At 33.4% G+C, this 25,072-nt stretch overlaps 1 protein-coding gene and 1 pseudogene across 1 annotated transcript; both read right to left on the bottom strand.

Moving 5' to 3' along the window:
* Positions 1-5,927: 5,927 nt before the first annotated feature.
* Positions 5,928-8,724, bottom strand: LOC132067633 (LEAF RUST 10 DISEASE-RESISTANCE LOCUS RECEPTOR-LIKE PROTEIN KINASE-like 1.1; annotated as a pseudogene).
* A 14,579-nt stretch (positions 8,725-23,303) lies between these two features.
* LOC132066148 (putative serine/threonine-protein kinase) lies at positions 23,304-25,051 on the bottom strand. Its single transcript, XM_059459523.1, has 3 exons — positions 24,998-25,051; positions 24,210-24,676; positions 23,304-23,715 (listed from the first exon to the last, which is right to left on the bottom strand). The coding sequence occupies exons 1-3, from the start codon at positions 25,049-25,051 to the stop codon at positions 23,304-23,306; spliced, it is 933 nt and encodes a 310-aa protein (XP_059315506.1).
* Between the last annotated feature and the right edge of the window lie 21 nt (positions 25,052-25,072).

Here is a 25,072-nt window from a genome sequence, read left to right as displayed (position 1 = left end):
GGGGTATTTGTGTATTTTCTCTAAATTAATAATTTTTATATGTTCAGTGGATTTTTTAATACAAACATAAGGTTCGGACCAAAGTTACTGATTTCGATCGAATCCGCACCCGATGAACTAGCTCCGCCCCTGATTAGGAGAATATCTCAATTTGACCTTGATCCTTAACGGATCTCCAACTTGAACGTAATTTTAAATCATAATAAAATATCTAGGGGCAAATTTGGATTTTACTTCTCAAATTTTTTGACATGTAAAGTCCACCTATTTTATGTTGAAGTTCTATTAATGACAAGGGAAACAACGATATGATTTTTAATGGCGAGGGTGTGAAACGGATGAAAAGTTTAAAGGAAGGAAAAATTGAGCAATTTTGGATAGTACAATGATAAATTTGGATATTTTCCCCTAAAATTAATGATTAGTTAAATAAGTTAAGGTTTGTGCACGTGTATAATATCCTATACCACTGTGTTAAATTATACAATAACAAGAACTCCCTCCGTCCCATTTTATAAGGCAATGTTTGACTGAGCACCGAACTTAAGAAAGAAAGAAAGATTTTGAAACTTGTGATCTAAAATAAGTCATAAGAATATCTATGACCATAAATCATCTCATTAAAAGTAAAATAAAAATTTATAATTAAATTATTTCTAAATAAAAAAAGATATCGAAGGAAAGAATATGGGGATGATGTGTCCTTTTTAGTTTGTCTTCTTTTTGGCGGGTCAACCATTGGCTAGAGCCAAAAATATGGAATAAGTTACCAGCCTATAGGAAAAAGTCTCCTTTTTGCCCTTATTTCTAGCGGAGGTCCAACTTGATGGTAATTTTAAATCATAATCAAAGTTGAGGCGTAAATGTGAACACTCTTTTCTTCAAAAAATTTGAAAACATGGAGTCCACCTATTTCACGCTTGAGTTCTGTTAATGGCAAAAGCAAATACGAGACAATTTGTTAAGGCAAGCATATGAATGAACCAAAAGTGTAAAGGGCCAAATTGAGCCATTGCAGATAGTACAAGGGCAAAGTTGGTCTTTTCCCCAAAAATTAGTAAAAGAATTTAAGGTTTGGGCACTGAAAGTGTATAATATTCTTATACTATTGGGTTAAGTTACAATAACAAGTATTGTTTATACAAATACGATATGATAAATTGAAAGTTAAAGTAGGCAAACCTGCTATAATTATATTACACTAAAAGTGGGAAGCTTCTAATTTCAAAGTTATATTACAATTTTACCCTTGCTGTAAATCCAAATGTAATAAAATATCTAATATATTAAACGGAAAAGGGCCAAATATACCCTTGTACTATGACAAAAGGTTTAAATATACCTTTCGTTATACTTTGGGTCCAAATATAACCCTACCGTTATTCTATGAGTTCAAATATACCCCTCCACCGTTAAGTTTGTCCAAAGTGGAGATCCAATCCTACGTGTCAATGACATTTGATGAGATGAATGCTACGTGGCATGCCACCTCAGTGCCTTAACCCATTTTACTCCTCCGTTCTATTTGTTCTTCCACCGCTAAAATTTCCTTCCCTCTATCACCATGACAGTAAAAATGGAGATGGATTTGCCAGCACTGTACGGGACCTGTGTTCTCCAAGGGGAAAAAATTATCAGCTAGTGAACTCCATGTGTTGCTTTGCACGATCTTTTCAGAATATATCGGTTCTTAGTTGCGTTGTACATCATCAATTAAGTTGTTAATTAAAATCCTCTGTATCAAAGGGCCCAAAAAAGAGAGAGCTTCATCGAATTAAATGATCTTAGATGACACCAATAGTAATACAGTTTACAGTGAAAACAAGGAAATCTCATGGTTGCTACTTTACAGTCTTGATTCCTCTGAATTCTGGACTAACTGCTTCTGCTGACCTTCACTTGATGCGACTTTAATGGTGGTAATGGTAATGGAGGGGAAGAAAATTTTAGTGGTAGTAGAACAATAGAGGGGAGGGATAAAATGAGTTAGGGCACTGAGGTGACATGCCACGTGGCATCCACCTCATCAAATGTCATTGACATGTAGGATTAGATGTTTATTTTGGACAAATTTAACGGTGGAGGGGTATATTTGAACTCATAGTATAACGACAGGGGTATATTTAGACCCAAAGTATAATGAAGGATATATTTAAACCTTTTCTCGTACTACAGGAGTATATTTGGCCCTTTTCCGTATAATAAATATTAAAGATTTATGCTTACATGAATCTTCAACCACACGTTGAGCTGCATTAATGATCAAATTATTCCTTATCTAAAATTGTAATTACTACCGATTACTCTCTTTGTTCACTTTTACTTATCCAAAGATTCTAAAAATAGATTTTCACTTTTACTTGTCACTTTTAGCACTTCTAGAGAACACAATTTCTTTTTTCCTGTTCTACCCATATCGTTAATTACTAATTTCAAATCATTTTTTCAAGTTGATTAAAATTAAGCACCAATTAATATAGGTATGATGATAAATTATGAACTTCATTTATTACTCCTTTCGGATAAAAAAAAGAGTCCACTTAGCCATTTGCACACCCCTTAAGAAACTACTCATTCCAAGAAAAAATATGTAAATTGACTAAATTACCCTTAATTAAATAGGTATTGGGATTTGATCACATACACTTAATAGGGGCAAATCTGGAAAGATAAGGTTCATTGTTTCTTGATTTAATAAGTGGACACTTTTTTTGATAAAAAAAAGAGTTAAGTGGACACTTTTTTTGATCCTATAAGAGATTTGCTAAAAGATGTGTGAAAGTACATAAAACGAATGTAAAAAGTGAAAGGAGGAAGTAAAAGTTAACATTTAAAGTGATTTAGCATTTGTTAGCTTTGGATTTCTTTTTGTTCTGTTATAAAATTCCAAAAGACAGATTCATTATTGAAAAGGAGGACATTTCCAAAGAATAAAGGAGTCGAAGAAACCGAATAGTGGTACTGGATGTGAATGTAACCGAAAGTTGCATTAAATGTGGGGTAACATTACGAAATACTAGCATAAAAAATTAAATGACCATTTGCCCTTCACAAAAGAAAAAAACTTGTAGAGATTTCATTTACTCAGGATTGATAATTAATAACCTAACTATTCAGCTCCTAAAAGGTTTCTCACTAGCGTGCATTCATCACCGATTTCCACCTTTTGGTTTCAGTTACAGAATACAATTGGATTTTGAATTCAAGAATATATACTCATGACCTAAACAACTTTGAGGATGAGGCTTCGTCATGGGAACGTTGGGGCAAAAACATATATTCCCTCTGTTCACTTTTACTTATCCACTTTAGACTTTTCACGCTATTTAAGAAATAATAAATGAAGTGTATAATTTACTAATGTACCCATATTAATTGGTGCATATTTTTATTGGATTTAAAAAATGATTTGAAGTGAGTAATTAATACTATGGGTAAGACAGGAAACAATAAATTTTCTTATCTTGATATGCTAAAAGTGACAAGTAAAAGTGAATCTATTTTTGAAATCCTGGGCAAGTAAAAGTGAACGGAGGGAGTAGTATTATGGTTATTTGGGCGCTAATGATTCTTTACTTGAGCTGTACCGACAATTTCTGTATTAATGTTCTTATTTTTTTTGGTTTATCTGATGATACTTCTTTTTGGCTGGGTTGTAATATTATTTGTGTTTTATATGATTTTTTATTAATACTTGCTACAGTTCTCTTGCTGAAAATTTCCTTTTTTGGGTATATTCGCCCTTCATTTTCTGGGTTAGTATATTCTACTATAATAAGTTTGTTAGTTGCAATTATATTTATGTTTTGATAGGCTTTTGGTGATAGTCTTTTGAATTATCTGCCAAAAGTTTCCCCTTTCGTAACTCTATACTTTGATAGAGAAGATATGGGTAGATTGTGAAATGGAAATTCTTTGTATGTACGCTTGAACATGTGTTGGATGGAGCCAGGACGCTGTTTTTCTCACAAAAATTGGAACTGTTGATTCAAAAAGAATTTACTACGATAGGTTTCACTGCCTTTTTGGTTTATTTGGTACAGGTAATTAGTAAACTTACTCCCGATTCTTTTAATTCGTGAAAGCAATATGACTAATTTTTTCCCTCTAATTAAGTTTCTTTGTTAAATTCACTTATAAAAAAAATTAAAAGCAAGTTCTACAATGTTGAAAAACATGTGAAGAAAGTTGTCAGGTGAGACTCTTCTCTAGGATATGTGTGAAGCTCATCATGTAAAAATATTATTTCATCTTATCTATACTATGAAGGCGCTAGCGATGATACCTTTTATTGTGATTTTTAAAACAAGTGTAAAGGTAATATAAGGACAAAAATATTATTACTAGTAATGCGAATATAGGTCAATACATTATACTGGGATGCTTCTAAACCAATCACAAAAACATATATTAAAAATAATAATATAAAGAAATTACTGTGAGATGGGAGTTTATTTCTTTATTGAGATAGCTAAACAAGATCAACTTTCATCATTCTCAGAAACTCAAATTTTTCTCATTTAAATTTATTTTACGGAAAATGGCCAAATATACCCTCGTACTGAAAAAACGGTAAATATGTCTGCATACGTTATACTTTGGGTCCAAATATACTTGCCGTTATACTATTGGTTCAGAATATACCCCTCCTCCGTTAAGTTTGTCGAAATGGACATCTAATCTAACGTGGCAATGATATTTGATAAGGTGGGTGCCACGTGGCATACACCTCAGCGCCTCCTAACCCATTTTGCCTCTCTCCCCTATTTTCTCCTTCCGCCACTAAATTTTTCTTCCACTCCACCACCATTGCCACTATTGACAAATTTAAATGGGTCGACTTCGAAAATTATTGAAGACCCAGAATGAAAACCCACGGAAGTATCTGGTATTGATATGTCACCTTTTTCAGTGAATTTTGAAGAATCTGCACGAAGTACCTCCACACTTATCACACAATGTTTGTATGTCAAGACAAATGGAGATCCACGCAATATAAGGTTGGACCATCTGAGAAGGATTTTCAGATAAGAACCTGGCACGCCATGTTCATCCATAAATAACACATGAACAAGATCTATGTTTGCTAGACATATTTCATCACAGTTCAGACAGCATAAGACTCGATGATAGAAAAATTCATTCCATATCGAATGGTCATATAACCAGAAAGAAGTGGCGTAATGCAAGATGAGTAAATCTAGCTCAAGAAATCCTAGAGGAAGAGAGTAATTTTAATTCATTTCTTGAATTCAAAGTCCCACCCTTCATTGAAACAATATTATCTTAACATGGTGTTGTACACCCTAAGTTTATATTCTAGGTCTTTAGTAATTTCCGAAGTCACCCTAAGTTTATATTCTAGGTCTTCAGTAATTTCCGAAGTCTCCTCATTTAAATTTGTCGATGGGGGCAATGGTGGTTGAGGGAAAGAATAATTTAGTGGTGGAAGAAAAAAATAGAAGGGAGAGGCAAAATGGGTTAGGAGGCGCTGAGGTGGCATGCCATGTGGCACCTATCTCATCAAATGTCATTGCCACGTAAGATTGTATGTCCACATTGGACAAACTTAATGGAGGAGGGGTATATTTAAACTAATTGTATAACAACAGGGGTATATTTGGACCCAAAGTATAACGAAGGGTATATTTGGCCCTTTTCCGATAGTACAGGGGTATATTTGGACCTTTTCCATTTATTTTATGAGCCAAATGCATTAAAAAAAATATTATAGTACTACTAAATTATACTCCATTGATTTACACGCGCTACATATGAACACATTAATCAATACAAGGTCTATCAAATTTACAAATATATTATGAGATAAATAAGTATCAACATGAAAAATAGGCTTGTACAAATTTTATATAGTAATAGGGGACAAAACGTTCCCAAAGACTAGTATATGTTAAATTACACAGATGGAGTAGAATTCCTTCACACTGCAAGTGTTTATAACTTGAATTGTACAATGGAACTAAAAATTGAATCACTTCCACTCATAGATGCATAAGAAACTTCTCACAAAAGAGTACATACATAGTCTCTCAAAATTTACATCAATAACAAAGAAAGAGGGTATAGAACTTTAACTACTTTGTACTAGTTATATCAGAGCAAGTCATCCATTTATCAGTCACAGAATTTGGAGAAGGAGCTGCTACTATTTTAGTTTCACTGATATTGAGATTAGACTCAGCTCTCTTCTCATACTCAGCTCTCTTCTCATTGTCAAATTCACTAGTGCCTCGAATCTCCTTTAGAGTATCCAAAACTTCAACCATAGTAGGTCTCATGTCCCTATCGTAACCGCAAGCACAAAAAAGCTCACCAGAATCGAAGTAGTCATTTCCCAAATCTTCGTATCCGAATCGAACCCGGGGATGGATCGATCAACTCGTGAAATGCACATTTTACGATCTTGTTTATTGCAAAGTTAGCCAAATTAATCTCTTGGCTATTCCTATCCATATCCACAGCTGGCATTGATGAAATGAGTTCAACAAGGACCACTCCGAAGCTATAAACATCGCTTTTACTAGTCAACTGGTAACATTCGTGATACTTTGGATCAATATAACCAGGGGTACCCCGAGGTGCAGTTGAAATATGAGAGACATCATTCGGGAAGAGCCTTGAAATCCCAAAATCTGCAACTTTAACAGGACGAAATTCCGATCAAGGTATGTTATTATAAATTGACATCACGGTATTATGTCGTAAGAACACGGATAAGTCAATGCACCAGCAATTTCTATGGCAATGTTCATGCGGATTGGCCACGCTAGTGATCTGTCCTTCACTTTGTCACCATGGAGGTGATCAGCAAGAGTTCCATTAGAAATAAATTCATAGACAAGGAGTAGTTCACGGCTTCGCCTTGAAGTGCAGCCATAGAGGGTGACAAGATTGTTGTGCCTTAGCATAGTAAGGATCTCAATTTCATTGACAAACCGTTCGCATTTTGCGGTTATTGCTCGTAGAGGCGCTTTACGAATAATCTCGTCCATCCTTAAGTTTTCCTGTTCATCGATCGACAAAAATTAGCCACAAGTATAAAAAGTTGATGCATAGCTCAATTGGATTAAGAAGTTTCTCACCATAGTAAACAGTTCCGAAACCTCCATCTCCAAGGACTCTAGAGGAATTGAAATCATTTGTGGCTTCTTCAAGTTCTGAATAAGAGAAGATCGGGACACCCAAGCATATACCGCCTCCTCAACATCATGTTTAAAAATGTCCGAGAATTTCTTTGTTGAGAGGAAGCAGGATGGACTAAATTTCCTCTTCTTGTAACACCAGACAAAGTAGATAGCTAAACAAGTAATCATCACCAATACTCCACCAAAAACTGGAAAGAAATCAGCAATCAGAGGTTATCAGAAAAAGAAAATGAAAAAAGCAAAACATTGCAATCTCTGAACTCCACTTTCCATTCATTTGTGTAACCTAATATGCTTTGTCACTCCTATCATCCTTTGTCATTATAGATATGTTTTGAGTTTTTACCACAATGAAGAAGAAAATTCAAATGATATGCACGGAAATTCTGAAATAGGAAAGAAAGATGAGGTTAAAGGATATTTAACTACCTGCTCCAAGAATTAGTCCCAGCTTGCTTCTAGTCGCTTTTGCATCTAAAAAGAAGAGGGAAAATTATCCATACATGATATGAAACAAGAAAGGACCCTCAGAAATATGCATTTGACCTTGAACATGTAGATTACTTGGAGATGTCTGTCTACCTTTGTAACAAAGAAAGTTGTTGTTTTTATCAATCTGGCATCGACCTCCACCATAGTGACATTTGTAACAGTCATCAGACAGTTTCCATTCTACTAGAAATTTAGGACTCAACCAGTTGAACAAATTATCATCGTCTACTGTTCGGTTATATGGCAATCAGATAAGTGAACAGTTGGTAGTAAGATTGCCTGCTAGAATGTCTTCATCATCATCTGCATAAAACTTGTAGTATATGGTGAAGTCATCACAGCCATCGTACGAATCATAACCATCAAAATGATCTTTCATCTTCTGAGTAATGTATGGGTTGTTACTACTAGTGCTGTTGCATTTGAAGAAGTTGACAATATTCACTGGAAGGAGTTTGAAAGAAATAGAAGGAGAGTCTGGAAGGGAGATATTTTTGTTAAAAGCCTGGCAATCGTTTTGGCTCAACGTTGTTTCAAGCTTGGGGTCCCAGAGCGCAACTGTATAACTATACTCTGTGCGTAAAGCATAGTACCAATCTCCTCCAGGAAGCAGTTGGATTCTTGGAAATGGTTTAGCATCACAACCAGACATAGGCATTATTCCACAGTCAGGTTGTGTGGAAAGAGATAAAGGAAAGCTCAGGTCAGTAAGATTTCCACATGAAAAAAACTTTGGACAAGTTGAATCATTTTTGCCCTTTGCCTGAACTAAGATCAGAAGAAGAGATAGAAGAAAGCAACCAAAAGAAGATGCCAAATCCATATTGTGAATCCTATCGCAAAAAGAGGAAAGGTAGCTGAAGTTTTGTGAATTGCCACTCTAGCTCACCAGCTTATATCTTATAAGATCAAGGGCCATAACTTGTAAACACTTTCTCTATTCTTAGTCTTTAGCTTATTGGTAAGATTTGTCAAAAAGTGACACTATGTGGAACCAAACGTAATCGGACTTATTGGGGAAAGAAAGGCAAGGCTTAGAAAAAAAAAGCAAGCTTTCACATTAGCCTTTGTAGACATTCGCACCAGTGGAAAGACTTTGACTTCTTGACTGCAATATAACAACAACTTCTCAGCTGTCAGGACCAAAGTCTCCAAAAATGGTTGACTTAACCCGTAGAAATAGAAGCTACAGATCCAAAGTTGAAAAAAAAAATGGAAAAGGAAAAGGTTCTAGTCACACCCCAAAACACACCTAAAGAAAGTCTGAAAATGTAAAAAGAACACTGCATTTAGCAGTTGGCTTCGAATCTCCTTATGGTTAAAAAAATCCAGCCTTCCCTTTGCGCATTTCCTCACTAGAAACTACCCAGAAAGTTTTTCAATTTTGGCGGAGTATATATAGTGTAATCTAGAAATATTTGCAATGTTCAAAGTCATCTTCTTCAAAAACTTGAAAAAGAATAAATCATTAATTGCCATCCCTAGCTTATGGAACACTGGTCCCAGAATCCAAGAACCAATGAGTCTATTACTAAGATTGAAACAATAGTGCATATCTTTGATGAAGAAAATTTGGAGGTAAGAAAAAGCAGTAGTGCATATCATTAGGACTAAGCATACTAATTGACACTTGTACTTGCATAGATTTCTAATGAAGGCCCCTCAATTTCACAAGTTCTCAATTAGTACCTCATTTTTTATTTTTTACCCAAGTAACAACCCCAAGATATATCAAAAATGGACTTACTTACAAAGAGGACTACGGTGAAGATCTCATATTCCTTAGATTCATAAGGATCCTATAACATCTACAAAGACTCAAGATCCTCCATATATTCTTGTTTCCACCAAAAACAAAACAAAACTAGGCACTTCATCATCATTTTCCGGGTGGAGCTTCATTTGTCTTCAAAGCATCTTTGGTTTCTCTATCTCCACACTGTCCATCAAATATAAGTCGACACTCCTCCATCTCTCAAATAGTATCTCATATTCTAAAAGATACAAGTGTTTTAAGCACTTCTAACCCCGTAACATTAAAACATTTTCCGACCTGCCAGTGTATATAACAGCTCTTGTATAATGAAATTAAAAATTAAATCACTTTCAGTCATAGATATGTAGCTCAAGAAACTTTTCACAGCAGTACATTCGCAGTCTCTCAATTCTACAAGAGTAATAAAGGAACGACGCATAGAACTACTTTGTAGTAATTATACTAGAGCAAGTAATCCATTTAGTGAAGGTAGTGATTTAACTTGCTTAAGCAACAACTTATCTTCTGTTTCAGGGAAAGGAGGTGCTGTAACTATTTTAGCTTCATTACCATAGAGATTAGACTCAGCTCTCTTCTCATTCTCAAATTCACTAGTCTGAATCTCCTTTAGAGTATCCAAAATTTCAACCATAGTTGGTCTCATGTCCCTATCTGTCTGCAAGCATAGGAAAGCAAGCTTTGCAACTGAAGTAGTCATTCCCAAATCTTGGTATCTGAATCAAACCCCAGGGATGGATCGATCAACTCGTGAAATGCACATTTTACGATCTTGTTTATAGCAAAGTTACCCAAATTAATCTCTTGGCTATGCCTATTCATATCCACAGCTGGCATTGTCCAATTTTGACCCTCCTTTCCTCCAATTTACTTTCTCAAGCTTCTAAATTAATAATTACCTTTTTTTCGCTACATTTTTTTTTTTTTTTTACTATTATCATTATTATCCCTTTATTATAATTGTCACCATTTTAGGATTACTAACTTAAAATTACATTTTTATTATCTTATACCTCTTCCTAATAATTGATTGTCATTATGTTATTTTCGTACTTATTAAATTAGCTATAAGTCGATTGTATCATATGCTAAATAATTAAAGGTAAGTTTTGTAATATTAGTACTTTATTTTCCACATATTAATTACTTTTATTTTCTATATATTAATCACTAATGGTCATCACATTACTACTTATATATAAGCCGCTAGCGAGAGGAACTTAGGGTCAGCCACTAAATTTACCGATCTGTCCTTTTGCTGATGTAAGGGGTATTTTGGGGAATTGGAGCGGCAAGCGAGAGGAGCTTCAGGTCGTCCTCTTCCAACTTGTGCTCTCTCATTGGTTGCATAGTACTTATGATTTTTTCTCGCTGCTTTATTATTGTAAACTGTAACTTTTTAACTGGGTTTATTGTGTTGTCCTTTTTTGTTTTCTGCAGCAACACATAACATTTTATTGTACTCAATACTTCCATGTGTATAGCAACAACGCGCATAGTTCCCCCTTTTTTTCTACTATATTAGAAGCACCGGTTGGTGCTTCTTTCGTCGTCCGTGTGTGGACCCCCCCCCCCCCCCCCCCCCGCCCAACCAAACATAAAAAAAATAAAATAAAATTGGGTCCCATATTTTAAACAGGCCCTTAAAAAAAAAAAAAAAAAAAAAAATTGTGGGCCCCATATTCAACAACATCCAAAGATTAAAAAAAAAAAAGTGGGGTACTATATTAACAAAATCAAGAATATTGAAAAAAAAGTGAATCTCATATTTAAAAAACAAACAATGTTAAAAAAAATGTGGGCCAAGTATTAAACACGATGCGTATTCATAAGAAACACTAATATAATAAAGTTTTAAATGCCGAAAGACAAACTACAATGTTATATTAATCGTGTTTTGAACATAGTATCCGATATTGACAAAATCAAGCAATATATAAAAAAATGAATCCCATATTAAAAAATAAACAATGTCAAAAAAAGTGACTTTGTATTCTTAAGAAACACTAATATAATAAAGTTTTAGATACGGAAGACAAATTATAATGTTATACCAATCATGTTTGAACATATTATATATATATATATAAAAAAAAAATATTGGGCCTCATATTAAACATGCCCATAAAAAAAAATTGTAAAAAAAAAATTGTAGGCCCCATATATATTGACCCCATACTAAACAACATCAAGCAATATATTAAAAAAAAAAGTGGAACCCACCATCTCCAAACTCACGGTAAAAAAAGTGGATCCCATATTAACAAAGTCAAGCAATATCCAAAAAAAAAAAAAAAAAATTGAACCCCATATTCAAAAAAAATAATGTCAAAAAAGACTTTGTATTCGTAGTAAACACTAATATTATAAAGTTTTAGATACGGTGTACAAACTACAATGTTATATTAATCGTGTTTTGAACATAGTGTATATATATATATATATATATATGCATAAAAATAATGCAAATTAATAATGTCAAAAAAAAAGTGCACCCCATATTAAAAAATCAAACAATATTCATGTAATTTCCAAAGTATCTCATTAAGTCAATAATGATGGATTCATTACCGCGTGCGCATCAATCCATTAGTGGGAGCAAATGAAATTATTGTACAAAGAACATACTTAAAATACTTATATATTAAAATAAGATAGAATTTAATTACTTTTTCATTTTTTCCTTACTCTAATAAATGTGAAAATAATTGTGGGCCTCATATTAAACACCATGCGTATTTGTAGCAAACGCTAATATAATATAGTTTTAAATATGGAGCACAAACTACAATGTTATATTAATCGTGTTTTGAACATAGTATCCCATATTGACAAAATCAAGCAATATATTTATATATAAAAAAAAAGTAGTGAATCCCATATTAAAAACATAAACAATGTCAAAAAAAAAAGTGCAGACTTTGTATTCTTAGCAAACACTAATATAATAAAGTTTTAGATACGGAGCACAAATTACAATGTTATATCAATCATGTTTTGAACATAGTATATATATATATATATATATAATATACATAAAAATAATGCAAACTAATAATGTCCAAAAGAGTGGGTCCCATACTAAACGACACCAAGCAATATAAAAAATAAAAATAAAAAAAGAAGAAACTATATAAAGCATGGGTTTAGACCCATGCTTCATCGTCCGTTGTCCCTTTAAAAAAAAAGGAAGAAAAAAAAGTGGAACTGACCACATCCAAACTCACGGGAAAAAAAAAAGTGGACCCCATATTAATAGAATCAAGCAATATTAAAAAAAAATGTGAATCCCATATTAATAAAACAAACAATGTTAAAAAACAAATGCTTAGAAAATCAAACAATTAAATCAATAATGATGGACTCTTTAGAATAAGGAAAAAATCAATTTCTACTTTGTTTCGTTTTAAACATGTAAAATTAATTTAATAATTTGAATTAGAATTATCTAAATCAAAATTTGATAAAAAATAATAAGTATTTTACACCGTTAAATTAATCGAATTAAAATTAAAAGTATCAACTGATGCTTAAATATTGCTATTGTTTTATCTCAAAGAGAGGAAAATAGTTTCTTTTTAAACAAGTCTTCTCTTTTAAAAAGTATTAATAAATTTTCGTAGCAAACACGAATAAAATAAAGTTCTAGACACGGAGCACAAACTGCAATGTTATATTAATCGTATTTTGAACATAGTATATATATATATATTATCATTATCTAAACACAATTATATATACATAGATACACTATAATCCGAAGTGTTGGGCCCGTAAAATAAGACGGCATAGACCATCTAGTATTATTATACAATGAAGTTGGTATTATCTTTGATTGAAAAAAAAAAAAACTCTTGATTTAATTCCCATTAAATCCTACACATCTAGGATTAGCACGTGCAGTCCCTAGAAATTATGTCCTACTATAATTACTTTTGTGCAAGTTTATAAGACAAATTTTCACAGAATTTTAAAGAGAAATAAGGATGGGCGGAAAAAAGGCAAAATCAAAGACCACCGCGGAAGGAATTCACGGACTAAATTTACCTATCGAGTCTTTATACTTATTTAAGCAATAAATCTTAAGAATCAACATCAAGATGAAAATATATATTATTTATCTTACATCCATTAGCTTGGTATACATATTTGGCATGGGTAACTTTCTGCCATAAATTACTGGCGAAGTTACGAAAATTAAAAAAGATTCTCATTTTGTGACTATATGTTAGTATGTGTTTTGGAACTAGAGTAGACATTTCCATGTGCTTATCATGTTTCTACTTGGTAAATTGTCTGCAAGAAGAATTCGGCTTCACAAACAATTAGTAAACGAGAGAAGTACAAATGCATCACGAACTTTTGTTCCATAGAATCATATTTTGCATACTTAGAAGTTTAAGTATGTGGTCGCATAAGTTGAATTGTCGGGGAAGTAGCTATATTTATTGGGTTCTGTGTACCTCGAGTCAAATTATCATCCATATGAATTCAAATTTATCTGATACAAAATTAATTAATGAGCTAAAAGATATATAAGTGAGTATTGACTATGAATTTAGTACTTGTATGAGATGTCAATGATTATGATATGCATTTCCTCTATTAACGCTTCAACTGGAACTGCCATTATTCATCTTTTGTGTACAAAATACTCGACTATTTCAAATTGCGCTTGGGCCGTGCTTAGCACGGATACATTGCAACTAGTAATATATAGGGACAACTACGTATATATACATCTTAAGGAGAAATATTTACGAAACGTGACGTTAGTTTTATATTTACAAAACATAACATTACAAACCCTATACAAAACATGCTTTTTTAAATTTTATTTTTTTTTAAAATTATTTTATTTTTTTTAAAAAAATTAAAAAATTTATCAATTTTTTCGCTCAAAAATTTATGTATGAAAGTTGTATGAAATGTGTATATCTCGCTCAAGACTTAAAAAGTTCGCTCAAAATTTAGTGTATGAAAACGGTATGAAATGTGTATATCTCGTTCAAGGCTTAAAAAATCCGCTCAAAATTGTGTGTATGAAAACAGTATGAAATTTGTATCTCGCTCAAGTCTTAAAATTTCGCTCACATTTTCGTGTATAAAGTTCATGTTAGATTTCTGTAAAATTAATACAACTACAACAACATTGTATACAACTTTGATACAACATTCAAGACTTAAAATAATCGCTTAAATTTTTGTGTATGAAATGTGTATATCTTGCTCAAGGCTTAAAAAGTTCGCTCAAATTTTATGTATGAAGAACGTATGAAATGTGTATATCTCGATCAAGGCTTAAATATTACGCTCAAAATTTTATGCATGAGAATGGTATGAAATATTTATATCTCGCTCAAGACTTAGAATTTCATTTACATTTTTTGTATATAAAGTTCATATTAGGTTTCTGAAAAATTAATATAACTACAACAACATTGTAACAAATTTCATACAATATTCAAGGCTTAAAGTTTTCGCTCACAATTTTGTGTATGAAAATTATATTAAAAATTCGGCTCACACATACACATTTTATACATTTTTCATATACAAAAATTTGAGGTATTTTTTTAAGCCTTTGAGCCAATTTTTTTTTAAAAAAATATATATTTTCTTGGAAAAAAATAAAAAAACCAAAAATGTATGAAAATCCGTCATGTTTCGTAATATACCGTTATGTTTTGTAAATAAGGAAAACTATCTATATATTTTGTAATAAAGAGTCTTAAGTAGGTATCCTATGTAATTTCCCTTAATATATATTGTACAAGTTAATTACTTAGAAGCCCAAAGAGAAGGCTTGAGGAAGAAAGATGGGCAATTCGCAGATTTGCCCTTCTCTTGGTGTGGTCTTTAAATTTTGCCCCTCATAGCTGTGGTCTTTAAGTTTTGCCCTTCGCTTGGATACTAAGGTTCTGGGTTCGAATCCCTGCTCAGGCATAAAATAAAAAAATAATTTGGCAAGGCAGGGCTGGGGGGAGTGTATGCCGGATCCGGCATACAGTCCTTAAGGAAAAACTAAAGTTATGCCGGAGGGGGCATAACTTTTCCTCAAGGCATAGTTTAGTTATGCCTTATGGGGCAGAACTTTTCCTTAAGGAACTATGCCTTATGGGGCAAACTTTTAATTAAGGCATAACCAAAAGTATGCCCCATAAGGCAGAACTTTTCCTTAAGGCATAGACTTTGTCTTATAAGGCAAACTTTTAGTTATGCCTTAAGGAAAAGTTCCGCCTTATGGGGTATACTTTTAGTTAAGGCATAACTAAAAGTATGCCCCATAAGGCGGAACTTTTCCTTAAGGCATAACTAAAAGTTTGCCTTGAAAAGTAAATAAAATAAAATATATGCCTCAAAGCAAAGTCTGCCCCCTCCGGCATAACTTTAGTTTTCCCTCCAAGACTGTATGCCGGATCCGGCATACACTCCCCCCAGCCCTGCCTTGCGATTTTTTTTTTAATGCTTGTGTGGGGGTTCGAACCTAGAACCTCAGGTATCCAAGCGAAGGGCAAAACTTAAAGATCACAAATATGAGGGGCAAAATTTAAAGACCACCCCAAAAGAAGGGCAATCCACGCAAAAAAATGAAGAAAGATCATCAGATTTAGCCCAAATTTACATGCCCATTAGCCAACAAGAGTTCTACCCATAATTTTTGGGCAATTGGCGCGAATGCCCCTCTTTATATTACTGGTCTTTAGATTTTGCCCTCAAAATGGTGGTCTTTAATTATTGCCCTTCCGAGCAAAACTAACATAGTAAAAAGACATTACTACCCCTAACCGTTACATATAAAACACAACAAAAATCGTTATTCTCAAATCCTTCTATCGTTAACGAGCCCAACTTCGTTCCCAAACCAGATTTCTCAATTATTCAAATCGTTGTTTCAAGCCAGATTTCTCCATTGATTTTGCTGCTACAACATCAGTAAAAGGTACAAATCTTAATTCAACTCAATTTAACGATTTTATGGAGTTTAGATTGTTAATATTTGAAAAAGATCATCTTCTACGACCTGATTATTAAGAAACAGATGACATACAAATTTCGATTGAACATTACGCACTATAAAATTATTCAAGAAAATAGAATCGATTGGATTTAATGCTTTGCTCGATTTTAATTACTTTATACCTTAATTAAATTAGTATACAATGCTTATTTACTTGAAATTGTAATTATAGTAAATTCAATTTAAATCGCAATGCTTATCGATTTAAACTTGAATTAAGGTAAACTGTGTGCAAATTTAGAACAAGTATGCCGGAGGAGGCAAAAGTTCAATTTGCAAAAGAGTAGAGTATGCCGTTAACGGCAATGTTTTGAACCAATTTCATAACAAGTATGCCGGAGAAGGCAAAAGTTCTGGTTTATGTAGAAGTATAAATTAGTCCGATTCTTGCATTATCATCAAAAACAAAAATTCATTATGCCGAGGAGGCAAAAGTTCAATTTACAAAAGAGTAGAGTATGCCGTTAACGACAATGTTTTGAACCAATTTCATAACAAGTATGCGGAGAAGGCAAAAGTTAAGTTTATGTAGAAGTATAAATTAGTCCGATTGAGTCAATCCTCTAATTGGAATAATCACAGCGTGGCATTTGATTTTATTTGGATGAAGGTAGAGGAGGTTTTCATTTTTTTTAATTTTTTTTAACCAAAAACAATTACTGCATTATCATCAGCAAAACAAAAAGTGCTTATGTCGGAGGAGGCAAAAGTTCAATTTACAGGAGTAGAGTATGCCGTTAACGGCATTGTTCTGAACCACCTTAATAACAAGTATGCCGGAGACGGCAAAAGTACAATTTACAAAGTAGTAGAGCATGCCGTTACTGGCAAAGTTCTGAACAAACTTCTGAACAAGTATGCCGTAAAAGGCAATATATATATATATATATATATATATATATATATATATATATATATATATATATATATCCACAAAACATAAAATCCTAACTTCATAAGTACCAAACTACCATCATCAGATTCTAATTTCACGTGTACCCATTCCAAATTGCCCCATCGTCAACTTGGCCAGTGTGCTGGAATAACCTCTGCCTTACAAATCGTAATTCTCTTCGTAGATCATCATTTTCTCTACTTAGAGCACCGTAAAGAGCCCTCAGAAAATCTATATCTCTTTTGATATCAGCAATTTCATGAGTAATTTGCAAATTTGCAATATTAGGATGGATTTGGTTATGAGGATGGGCATGTTCATGTGCTTGCCCGTGGCCACCATTAACATGTACAATATGTTGATTTTGGTTCATTTTGTATGTGATTATATACTGGTTTCGAAGTAAAGTGTTTTTTTTTCCTCTTCAAAGTTGTGTTGGTTTATATAGAAGTATAAATTAGTCCATTTTAAATTGGAATAATCAATTTGCATGGATTTGATTTAAATTGGATAAAGACAGAGGAGGTTTTTCAGTTTCATGAAAATTACATTGGTGAGCAATGAATAGTTTAATTTTAACCAAACACAAAAGTTATGCTGGATAAAGGAAAAACTATCACCCTATTTTTATACTTAGTTCTGCAAGGAAGGTAAACTTATATTAACTAGCATGGAATTATGCGTGAGGGCATAACTATTACAACATTTTTATGCTCACAATGAAAGTAAGTAGATTTTACCAACACACACTTCAATCTTAGTTTTATGAGCAATGGATAGTTTAAAATTAACCAAACACAAAAGTTATGCTGGACAAAGGAACAACTATGACCCTATTTTATACTTAGTTCTGCCGGAAGAGGCAGAATATTATTTTCAATGTACAGGAAGTATGCCGGAAAGGGCATAACTCTCATATAATCTGAAAATTGCCACAAAAAATATCACTCATTTATATTGTCAATTTCCACAGGTAGAAAACATAACTCCCGTCAAATTTGTTGTGAAAGATGAAGGATATCAATACAATGTAGACCTGAAGAATATGACTTGTGAGTGCTTGGAGTTCCAAACTGACGAGTTACCGTGCACACATGCCATGGCAGTTATAGACAAAAGAAGTTTGCCAAAATCTACATACTGTGCGGAGGTTCAAGAAACAAGCCTGCCAAGAGACATACAAAGGTGAAATACTATCAGTTGGAAATCAAGACTCATGGATTATTCCACAAAACATTTTGGATATTAAAATAACGCCGCCTGATGTTAAAATAAGACCTGGAAGAAAACAAACAAAAAGATATCGCCCAAGAGAATCAACAAAGTACACATACAGATGTGGTAGATGCAAGTTCTTTGGACACACTAGGGCAACCTGTAACCACAGTCCAGCTCTCAATCCATATTCAAGAAGATACAGGAAGAGGAAATTGTCATCCTAACATCACACTCTTATACATGGTTTATATGAATTTATCTTATGATTCTTGACGCATAATGCACACTCTCGCCTGAAAAGAAATGGCAAAACTTTGGTATTACTAAGACTGAGACTTCAAGCATCTTATCACTCATTTATTCTTCTGTCCATTATTTCTTTTATTATTTTCTTTTATTAAGTTGTTATCTTCTTTTGTCTTTGTTGCTGATTGTGGCAAGTTCTCTGAACTTAATTTCTGCCTGAAAGGGCGGAACTTCAAAAGCATAAGTTGTGATGCAAATGGCATAACTTTGGTTTTCAACAAAATAACAGCATTACGTCACAAATAATCCCCAATAAATGCATTTTGTCTGGTCAATAACTTCAAAGGGTTTGTCTTTGTTGCTGGTTTTGGCAACTTTTCTGAAATTAAATTATGCCGTAATGGGCAGAACTTCTATTTATAAAATGAGAAACTATGCCGACCCCGGCAAAATTCGATTACACAACCACCATGAAGTTGTGATGGAAAGGGCATAACTTGGATTTTCAACAAAATAACAGCTTATGAACAGATAAGTTGAGATTAAAAATGAACACCATCAAATTACAAAGGGGCTTAAATTTGAAATTTATAACACAAACAAACTATGCAAACTTAATTTATGCCGAAATGGGCGGAACTTCTATTCTTTCTTTTATTATTTTCTTTTACTAAGTTGTTATCTTCTTGTTGTTGATAATAAAAAACTATATAAGAGAAAGAGATAAATGTCCCTACATGAAATCTACAATTCTCTACCATAAAACATTGAGGAAAAAGAAAAAAAAAATCATCAAATTTAATTATCCAGTTTATAATTTATGCCTCCTGTGGCAGGTATAACAGTTTTTGCCGGGGAAACAAAATTGGTATCTCAAATACTACATCCTGGTAAGTTTAATAGATGTATGCCTTGGGACATAACAATATTATTCTCTCTGTTGTTTTCATGTTTCACATTTATGCCGGACCCGGCAGGTCTTTCGCTTACAAAATAAATAAGTATGCCGTTAGCGGCATACTTATGGGCTTTGTTGCTTATATAACATTTTAAAATCTTTGGAAAATTGGATAAAACATTCAAGACAATACAATTAACACTAAGTAAAATATTTCATTCATTCATAGCAAAAATTCATTCATACTAAAACAACCATTATGGCGTCTCAACTAATCCCAATAAAATGCGTTATTTGTTCGAAAAAAGTTAAAAACGTTTTATCTTTGTTGCTGATTTCTGCCGGTATGGGTGGAACTTCTGTTCATAAAATGAGGAACTATGCCGACCCCGGCAAACTCCTATTAAATAACCACCATAAATTTGGTTTTCAACAAAAAAACAGCTTTCCGTCACAAATAATCCCCAATAAATGCATTTTGGCTGGTCAAATAACTTCAAATGGTTTGTCTTTGTTGTTGGTTATGGCAAGTTTTCTTAACTTAAATTCTGCCGGAATGGGCGGAACTTCTATTTACATAATGAGAAACTATGCCGACCCCGGAAACTTCTATTATATAACAACCATGAAGTTGTGATGGAAACGGTATAACTTGGATTTTCAACAAAATAGCAGCTTTTATGAACAGAGAAGTTGAGATTAAAAATGAACACCATCAAATTACAAAGGTGGTTAAAGTTGAAATTTATAACACAAAACAAACTGTACAATCTTATAACATTTACAAAAAACACAAGGGCGCACCAAAAAAAACAAAATTACATAGTGCAAAAATAACTAAGACAAACTATTTTTTCCTTTCTTCACAGATCTTGCTCAACTAAAACAATCTATTTTTTTTGCTTTCTTCACAGATCTTGCTCTCTTTTTCATGTCATACTCACAAATACCTGCATAATAGAAGAAAGAACCAAAACACATAAGATTGCATAAAAACAAAAATTATTAACAAGAAAACACCAAAAAATAAAGACACACATAAATTAACTTAATTCATGAAGTTATGCCGGAACAGGCATAACTTTATGCCGTAACCGGCATAACTTCAGTTTCAAAAACCAATAACTCGACCCGCATATGTTGCCTCGTACAAACACAACATCATGAAAACACAAAAGTTACTAAACAAAAAAAACACCAAAAATCTTAAACTAAAGCTTATAATCGGAAAACATATAAACTATCATAAAAACCAAAAATCATAACACATACAAAGTAACTTAAATCACGAAATTATGCGGGAATAGGCATAAATGTAGTTTCAAAAAACAAAAATTCTCTTACGGAACAGGCATATGCCGCCTCGCACAAACACATTCTTCACAAAAACCAGATTATTAAACAAAAACAACAAAGAACAACATAAAACATTGTTCACAGCAAAACTTCAAAGATTCAACGAAGAGAAAACCAAAACGCATATCAAAATCAACTAAAACATATTACGACATTCATAATACGACATTCAAAAAACCAAAATATATACATGGGCAACGAAAACTAAAGTTCAAAAAATCATACAGACACTTTAACAAAACACTATAATTTTAAATAAAAAAGGATCACTTAAATATAAAAAACGACGAAGACAAAGATATCAATTCAACAAACAACAATTTAACATAAAAACAAATATTGAAACGAGCAAAAGATCCAAATTCGTACCTAAATTTTGGAACAGATAAGACAGACACAAAACAAAGGAGGAACGAAGAAGCAAAAAAAGAAAAGAAAAGGGCAAATGACGAAATAGAAAGGGTTTTAATGGGGTAAGGGTAATTTCGTCAAAAAACTTTCATTAAACAGGCGGCAGGCAAAATTAAAGAAGGCATAAATGAGGGGCAAAATATAAAGACCAGCCCAAAAGAAGGGCACTCCGTGCAAAAAAATGATAATTTTTTAACTCATTTCTCCAAACCTAATTTCTATTCCAAATCAGCTGCACACTTCCCTCTCTCCTCCTTTTCCTCTTTCAAGCAAAGCTCCAATATTCATCAGCCATGGCAGAACATTGTCTTCCATTTCCGGGTAAGAATTGTCACCTATAACGTCCCCTCATATATCCTCTCTGATTTGGTCAACACAAAATGCCAAAACACTTCTGAAATTTCTGAGAAAAAATCAATTTTTAAAGATTGAATTTTGACTTCAAACGGCTAATTCATGTAAAAATCCTGCCCAAATCATTAACCCTAGCACACTTCTTCCACCTATAAATACTACTTTAAATCCTCATCCGAGAGAGACCTTCAACAACCTGGAAATTTTACCACACTCAACATTTTCATCTCGATTACTACTCTAAATATTAGAATCGTTTAAACTTTTCATTCTGTCTCGACGGTCTTTAGCCACAACAGAGACTTTCAAACTCATTTGTGTCGAGGTTCAGATCTGTTCATAACGAAAGAGTAGATTCGAGGCCCCGACGTCCTAGTTCACTGCACCCATAAGAGAGTTTCACTTTGAGACTCAACGACTCGACACTGCTTACGGAGTCTGCATATCATTCACTGTCTACGCTCCTACTTTGCTCGAGCGGAGAATTGCAGAACATCATCACCCCTTTGTGAAAGCCGAAAATGGCTAAAATCATTTTATGTCACTTTTGTTTATTCCTTGGTGTGATTTAAATGTCCCGTGTGACTAACCTTTCGCTTCTACTTTGTGTTATTGACTGTTATGACTTTAGTTACACCCTATGTAGCTTATAGCTAAGATCAACAAATATTTTAAAGGGCTATCCATCCGTCTTCTAAATCTGGAAACATTTTTTTTTTATTCCAAATCAGATTTTAGTTCTTAGAGTTCCAGTTTGACAAATGATAAGTTGAAATGTTTTTTTAGATGCTAAATAATCAATCTTCTTTAACATGAGTTAGATGCTTGTAATCTAGCCCCATTTAAGTCACAAAAAAGTTTGAATTCTTTCTACACTCGTCATGAGGGGTTTACAATTATTTTAACTAAGTTTAACTGTTTTTAAGCTTACTTTTGCACCTATGTTTTAAAGAAATTCAAAACACGAAACTTTCGTTTACCTTGAGATTCTTATATAACCAAGTATTTTGACTTACGATATTATACACACTATTTAAATCAACTGTTTAATTGATTAACTATTATCCTTACTCACTTGGTTGTCTTGCCACTTATTGAGGGATTACACTTAGCCTAATTAATTGTAAGTCCGGTTGGTTAACCATTTTTAATGGATCTTAAAGAATGCTTAACACCTTCTCTTTAGATTAATTGAACCCTTACCTATAATCTTGTGGTTTAGTAGACCTTAAAACATAGTTAACTTTAGACAATCACTTTATTTAATTTAGGGGTCCTAATTCACTATAAATAATTAGGTGGCGACTCTTTTACTTTAATTAACCTCGGAATTACCGGAATGTTGTCAACCATGTTGACCCTGGTTAAAATGGGGTATAATAGGCATTGATGAAATGAGTTCAACAAGGACCACCCCGAAGCTATAGACATCACTTTTACTAGTCAGCTGGTAATATTCGTGATACTTTGGATCAATATAGCGTCCCCCGGGGTGCAGTTGAAATATGAGACACATCATTTGGGAAGAGCCTTGAAATCCCAAAATCTGCAACGTTAACACTAAAGTTGTGATCAAGGAGTATGCTATTAGTCTTGACATCCCAGTGTATTACGTCAGAAGCATGCAGGTATGCCAATGCACCAGCAGTTTCAACGGCAATGTTCATGCGGACTGGCCACGTGAGTGATCCGTCCTTCGCTCTATCACCATGGAGGTGATCAGCAAGAGTTCCATTAGGAACATAGTCATAGACAAGGAGTAGTTCACGGCTTTGCCTTGATGTGCAGCCATAGAGGGTGACAAGATTGTTGTGTCTTAGCCTAGTAAGGATCTCAATTTCATTTACAAACTGCTGCATTTGTTTGCAGTTGTGCTCGTAAAGGCTGGAAGAGAAGTAAGAAATCCATACATCTTGTGTAACCTAAATTATTTAAGTCCCTTCTTTATGTTTCTTTATTGCTTGAGAAAGGTTTGAGCTTATACAAAATGATGAAAATTTAAATGATATGCATGAATATTTTGTAATAAGAATAACATGGCAGAAATTAAATAAGTATATTTTACTACCTGTGCCCAGAATCCGCTCCACCATATTGCTTCCAGTTGTTTCTTTTCTTTCATCGCTACTGCTTGTAGTTGTTTTCACATCTACAAAGGAGGGCAATGTTACCAAATATACTATCAATATGTGGTATGAAACAGGAAAGGGACTTAAGAAGCATGAACTTGACCTTGAAAGTATAGATTTTTTTGGAGATGTCTACCTTTCTGACAATAAAATTTGTTGGTTTTATCAGTCTGGCATTAACCTCCACCATAGTGACATTGGTAACAGTCATCAGACAGTTTCCATTCTACTAGAATTTCGGGACCTAACCAGTTGAACAAATCACCATGACTTGACTGAATTGGCAATCTGATAAGTGTACAGTTGGTAGGAAGATTGTCTGCTCCTATGTATTCATCACCATCTCGGGAAAGCTTGTAGTATATGCTAAAGCCTTCACAGCCATTGTACATATTATAACCAGCAAAACGATCATTCTTCTTCTGGGTAACGTTTAGGGGATTATTACTGGTAGTGTTGCATTTGAAGAAGTTGTTAAGATTAAGCATATTGAAAGAAATAGAAGGAGAGTTTGGAAGGGAAATTTTTTTATTAAAAGCCTGGTACCAATCTTCTTCAGGAAGCAGTTGGATTTTCGGAAATGGTTTAGCATCACAACCAGACATAGAAACAATTCCACAGTCAGATTGTGGGGAAAGAGAGAAAGGAAAGCTCAGGTCAGTAAGATTTCCACACGAAAAGGACTTTGGACAAATAGAATCATCTCTTCCATTTGCCTGAACAAAAATCAGAAGAGATAGAAGGAAACAAAAAAAAAAAAAAAAAGAAGCCAAAGCCATATTGAATCCTACTGCAATAAGGGGAATGGTAACTGAAGTTTGGAGAATTGTAACTCTAGCCCACCAGTTTATATCTTGTAAGAACAAGTGACATAACTTCGAAACACTTTCTCTATTACTAGTCTTTAGCTTATTGGTAAAGTTAGTCAGAAAAGAAACATGTGGAACAAAACATATAAGAAGGGTCAAACTTATTAAGGAAAAGAAAAGTGAAGAAAAAAGGAAGTGTTCACATTAGCTTTTCTTAGTAATTGATACCAGTGGAAAAACTTGACTTCTTGACTCTGCAATATAACAGCAATTTCTCATCATTTCCAGGATCAAAGTCTCCAA

The sequence above is a fragment of the Lycium ferocissimum genome, chromosome 8 (assembly GCF_029784015.1).
Source record: "Lycium ferocissimum isolate CSIRO_LF1 chromosome 8, AGI_CSIRO_Lferr_CH_V1, whole genome shotgun sequence".
Classification (NCBI taxonomy): domain Eukaryota; kingdom Viridiplantae; phylum Streptophyta; class Magnoliopsida; order Solanales; family Solanaceae; genus Lycium; species Lycium ferocissimum.
The sequence above is the reverse complement of the archived record's forward strand: the minus strand, read 5'-3'. Positions and strand labels throughout refer to the sequence as shown.